A 5353-nucleotide genomic window follows, 5' to 3' on the forward strand; every position below is an offset into this window, starting at 1 on the left:
CAACCCAACCTCTGGGTCAAAGCAACCCAACCTCTGGGTCAAAACAACCCAACCTCTGGGTCAAAGCAACCCAACCTCTGGGTCAAAACAACCCAACCTCTGGGTCAAAGCAACCCAACCTCTGGGTCAAAACAACCCAACCTCTGGGTCAAAGCAACCCAACCTCTGGGTCAAAACAACCCAACCTCTGGGTCAAAGCAACCCAACCTCTGGGTCAAAACAACCCAACCTCTGGGTCAAAGCAACCCAACCTCTGGGTCAAAACAACCCAACCTCTGGGTCAAAGCAACCCAATAGTTGGGTTTGTCCCTTTTTAACCCAGTGCTGGGTTAAATTGAACCCAGCATTTTTTTAGAGTGTGGACTAACCCAACCATTGGGTTAATTTCTTAAATTAATTTTTTAACCCAAAACTTGAGTTACTCCATATTTGACCCAAAGTTGGTTTGATGACAAAATAGAGATTCCCCTTGAAGAAAAAAAAAAGAACTTAATAATTAATTAAAAGCAACACAGACAGTCAAAAGACCTGTGATACAGTTAATAAAGAATATACTACAATATTCAAAAACCAATTAAAGACAAAACATTTAGAAGTAGAAAAGAAGAGAAGAAAATGTATGCACAGACTAGGTTATTAGGACACAAGTCTAAACAATTATTTCTAATGAATAAGTCAAATGCATATAAAGAAAATGCAAAGCATGTACTGAGGAAGTTTAGAGTGTATTATCAAAACTAGAAGGAAATGGGATGCTACTAAAATCAGGAAACAATCAATTATAAGGGCATTAGTTAAATTTTTATATCTTATTAGGAAAATATATGTAGAGATCAATGAAGAAATGCTTTTACACACTCCAATATCGTAGGTGGCGGTATGCAGCTTTAACGACGGACTTTCTGTAACCCGCCAAAAAACAAAAAAAGGAGAACAAGACGAACAGTTTCGCGGGAATACATGTGGGGTTGTGTTTGAATTTGAGTTGAACCTAAAGCAGAAGAAAATGTCCAGCGCCGCAGTGGAACTGACTAATGGCCATTGCGCGGACGCAGAAAACAAGAGAGAAAACAAAAAACACTTTTCTCAGTTCTGTGATGAACGCGGTTATTTGGACCTGGTCGAGTTCATTCTGCAGGACGGAGTCCGGAAAGGAGACCGAACCGGGACGGGGGTGATCTCTGTGTTCGGGACGCAGGCGAGGTACAGCCTCAGAGGTCAGTCAAAACAGCTCATGCACTGAATTTGATCAAAGCCGATTATAAGGAAAATGTATTTGGGCAAACCAGAAAAAAAAAAAAAGTCAAGACGTGGTTGCTTGGTGGCATGCACAAGCGAAAAGTCTTGAGAAAAGCATAATTTGCATGTGATTTAAAGGGATAGTTCACCCAAAAATCATCATTTACTTGAATCAAACAGCTGGTGGTTGCCATTGACTTCCATAGTAGGAAAAAAATACTATGGAAGTCAATGGCAACCACCAACTGTTTGATTACCAGCAATCTTCAACATATCTTCTTTTGTGTTCAGCATGAGAAAGCAACTCGTACAGGTTTGGAACGACACGAGGGTGAGTAAATGCTGACGGAATTTTCATTTTTGGGTGAGCTATCCCTTTAAGTCTGTTTTAAAGGTATAGTACACCTAAAATTGCTGCAGATGTGCTCACCTCCAGGCCAGCTGAGATGTAGATGAGTTTGTTCTTCATCAGATTTGGATCAATTTTGCATTGCGGTGAATGGGTGCCGTCAGAACGAGAGTCCAAACAGCTGATAAAAGCATCACAATAATCCACACCACTCCAGTCCACCAGTTAACATCTTGAGAAGACAAAAGCTGAAACAAATCCGGCTAAAATATGAGTCCATAATTCATAATAACGCTTTCTCCAGTGAGACAGTCCATCCACTGTTGTCCTCTCGCATTAAAATCCACCCACATATTTGTTTAGAGCTGTTGTGGCTTGTAAATCAGTGCAGATGTCTCTCCTGATTCAAACCAAAGCAGTGTTTTGGAAAGAGGACTCGTATTTTCCCCCGGAAGCAACGGTGTGAAGTTAAAAGTCAACTACCTCTGAATGTTGAAGTGGCACTAAACTAGAATTACAAATGCTTTCACAGATCAGTTTCCTTTGCTGACGACCAAAAGGGTTTTCTGGAAAGGCATTTTGGAGGAGCTGCTGTGGTTTATCAAGGTAGGAAAACATCCCGTACTATTTGTTTTATTTCTGTTATATATTCATTTTGCATTTTGTATTGCATTAGTTGCATTTGCTATTGAGTTTAGGGTTCAACCAATGCCAAAGAGCTGTCGGAGAAGGGTGTGAGAATCTGGGATGCTAACGGCTCCAGGGAGTTTCTGGATAAGAACGGCTTCAGCGATCGCGAGGAAGGAGATCTGGGTCCCGTGTATGGCTTTCAGTGGAGGCACTTTGGAGCGGAGTACAAAGACATGCACACTGGTAACTGTGCTTCTTTCTATACAGCCAGTTGACATGACATATCATAGCAGTGCTGTGCTTTACTGTAGGATACATAGGAGACTGACTCTGATATTATGCATGGAGTCTTTAACTAGAACCGCTAGTGGTCCTTGTATACATACAATTAACCCATGCACATGACTACTGTTTTGATAGGGCTAAAAAACGTATTATGTCGTATTAAGCAGGTTACACTAATCACTTTTCTTAACGGTGAATATAAGCTAAACCAGCTTGCAATGACAACGGGAATTAGAAGGAAATAAATACATGTTTTGGTGGTGTAATATTATAATAAAATGCCATTAATCACATATTAAGTAAGACCCATGTCTGAATTTATTTAATTTATTTTTTCAGGAAATGGGCAGACGAATAAAAAGCAACACAGTAGCGGACAATAATAGATCAAAATTGCACAGCAAAAATGAATAATTAATCCAAAGTTTATTTTAGCCTACTCATAAATGTTCAAACTTTCGATTAATTATTAATTTTTGTTAATTTATTGTTCGCAACTGTGTTGCTATTTATACTAGTCTGCCCGTTTCCTGAAAAAAAAACAATTGTAATGAATAAAACAGTTTTTTATGATTACCCCAAGCTTATCGGTGTTGTTATTGCTGCAAATATACCCCAGCGACTTAAGATAGTAATAATGATCATATAATAATCATATTTATTAATATTTTGGATTGGCTTTATTTTATTTTTCATTTTAATTGAAGTTTCAGTAATTCTGAAGTTTAAAAGTTTGTGCTTTTGTCATTTTGATTAGTTTAATATTACATATTTCTATTTAGATTTATTTTTATTTCAATTTAAGGTTTAGTCATTTTAGTATTTAAACTTTTATTTTATTTAGTTGCCAAGGCAACATTTGCACAAAAAAAAATTCCAGTTTTATATCACTTACCAAAAACATTTTTAATAGTTTATTTCAGTTAACAATAAAAAAAAAACTATAACAAGTTTTAGCAATTTTAGTACTTAAACTTATTTCAGTTAGTTGCCAAGCTTTTTTTTTTTTTTTTTCAGGTTTATTTTTAGTAAAAAAAAAAAAAAAATTCTTTTAAGCTTTTCATCTAATATTTATATTTTATTTCATCTTTATTTCAATTACCAAAAAATCTTTTTAAGTTTGTTTTCATTTTAATTAACAATAACGATTTAGTTTTTAGCACTTCAGCTTATTTCAGTTAAAGTTTAGGGTAAGTGTAATATTTTATTTCAGCTGTATTTCAAATACTGAATAATAAAAAAAAAAGCATATTAAATTAAAAAGTGTCAAAATATATATTTTTCAAAAGTGTAATTTAAAAAAAATATTTTTTGTTAATAATAAAAGCACTGCCCTCCAGTGTCACAACTTAAACATTTATGCATGATGGCGAATTAATTTTATACTTAATTGTTATCGGCAGACCTGCCTGTGATGGCGTTGCCCCCGTGCCATGCGTTGTGTCAGTTTTACGTGTCAGACGGTGAGTTGTCGTGTCAGCTGTACCAGCGCTCTGGTGATATCGGTCTGGGTGTGCCTTTCAACATCGCCAGCTACGCACTGCTGACCTACATGATTGCCCACATCACTGGACTCAAGGTGAACGCATTTCACAATCTGATGATTTAATCATACAGTGTGCTGTAATACAGAAATAATTAACAGCAGAATGCTGCAATTGACTGTAAAAACAAGTAATCCAGACTTGTTTATTAGACCTTAAAGGGATAGTTCACCCCAAAAATGAAAATGTGATGTTTATCTGCTTACCCCCAGGGCATCCACGATGTAGGTGACTTTGTTTCTTCAGTAGAACACAAACTGAGATTTTTAACTCAAACCGTTGCAGTCTGTCAGTCATAGTATTTTTGAAACCGAGTTACATTGTTTGTTAAATTATATCACCTTCACCTGTTTTCCAGAATAAATATGCCTACATATTTTGAAAAAGGTGTGTGTGTGGAAAGAGTGTTTCTAACACATGTCCTGTGCCCACAGATTCGGCGAGAGCCGCGTCCGTTCCCCAAACTCAAGATCAAACGCAAAGTTGAACGAATTGATGATTTCCAGGCAGAGGATTTTGAGATCTATGACTATGACCCCCATCCTGCAATCAAAATGCAAATGGCTGTTTAGATCTTATGAACATCGAGGAAAAAAAAATGTTGTTTTAGTAGTTAAATAAATCTGATCTTTTCGAATATTTAAAATAAAGACAGTAAGTACATATTAATGGGAGAAGTGGTCTTGAGGTTCATAACATAACATCTGTTCTCAGTTAGGACCAATGTAATCTGCGTCTGTGAATGTCATCCTGCAAAAATCAGACCCAACCTTGACTTCAAATCTAAACCATCCTGGAGCAAGTGCTTCAGAGCAGAGCAGCACAGAACTAAACATGCTAAGCATGCAAATGATTTTTGTTAATATCTGAATATGTCTATAATAGAAACCAAACACATGCCAGCCAAAAGAACACACACTTGGATGAGTTGTTGGTCAGTGTTCTGTTCACACTTTTCACTCTTGTGTAGGGTTGCAAATGGGTGGAAAATTTCGGGTAAATTTCCGGAAACTTTCCAAAAAATCCTGGAAAGTCCAAAATTTCTGGAATGTTTCCGAAATTTACTTGAAATTTTCCACCGTTTTGCAACCCTACTCTTGTGTCATGTTGTTAGACAGTATTTGGGTTATTTTTGTTTTTAAAAAAATTTTAAAAAAAATTTAAACTATAAAACAGTTTGAGATAAAGGGTGTTTTATGACAAATCTTTTAACTTAGATGAGTCACTGAGGTGTTTTTTTTTTACCTTTACTTTGCTGCCCCCTTTTGGCTTTTACCAATATATCTAAAAGAGAAATGGAGTTATG

At 36.3% G+C, this 5353-nt stretch overlaps 1 protein-coding gene across 1 annotated transcript in view; it reads left to right on the forward strand.

Moving 5' to 3' along the window:
* Positions 1-4619, forward strand: part of LOC107559928 (thymidylate synthase) — a 6338-nt gene extending 1719 nt beyond the window's left edge. The window contains exons 2-6 of the mRNA XM_016243957.1: positions 872-1217; positions 2121-2194; positions 2287-2467; positions 3907-4082; positions 4482-4619. Coding sequence (XP_016099443.1) covers positions 872-1217; positions 2121-2194; positions 2287-2467; positions 3907-4082; positions 4482-4619 — 915 coding nt within the window. The remainder of the gene's footprint in view (positions 1-871; positions 1218-2120; positions 2195-2286; positions 2468-3906; positions 4083-4481) is intronic.
* The last annotated feature ends 734 nt before the right edge of the window (positions 4620-5353 follow it).

The sequence above is a fragment of the Sinocyclocheilus grahami genome, unplaced genomic scaffold (assembly GCF_001515645.1).
Source record: "Sinocyclocheilus grahami isolate Dianchi unplaced genomic scaffold, SAMN03320097.WGS_v1.1 scaffold706.1, whole genome shotgun sequence".
In the NCBI taxonomy this organism is placed as follows: Eukaryota; Metazoa; Chordata; class Actinopteri; order Cypriniformes; family Cyprinidae; genus Sinocyclocheilus; species Sinocyclocheilus grahami.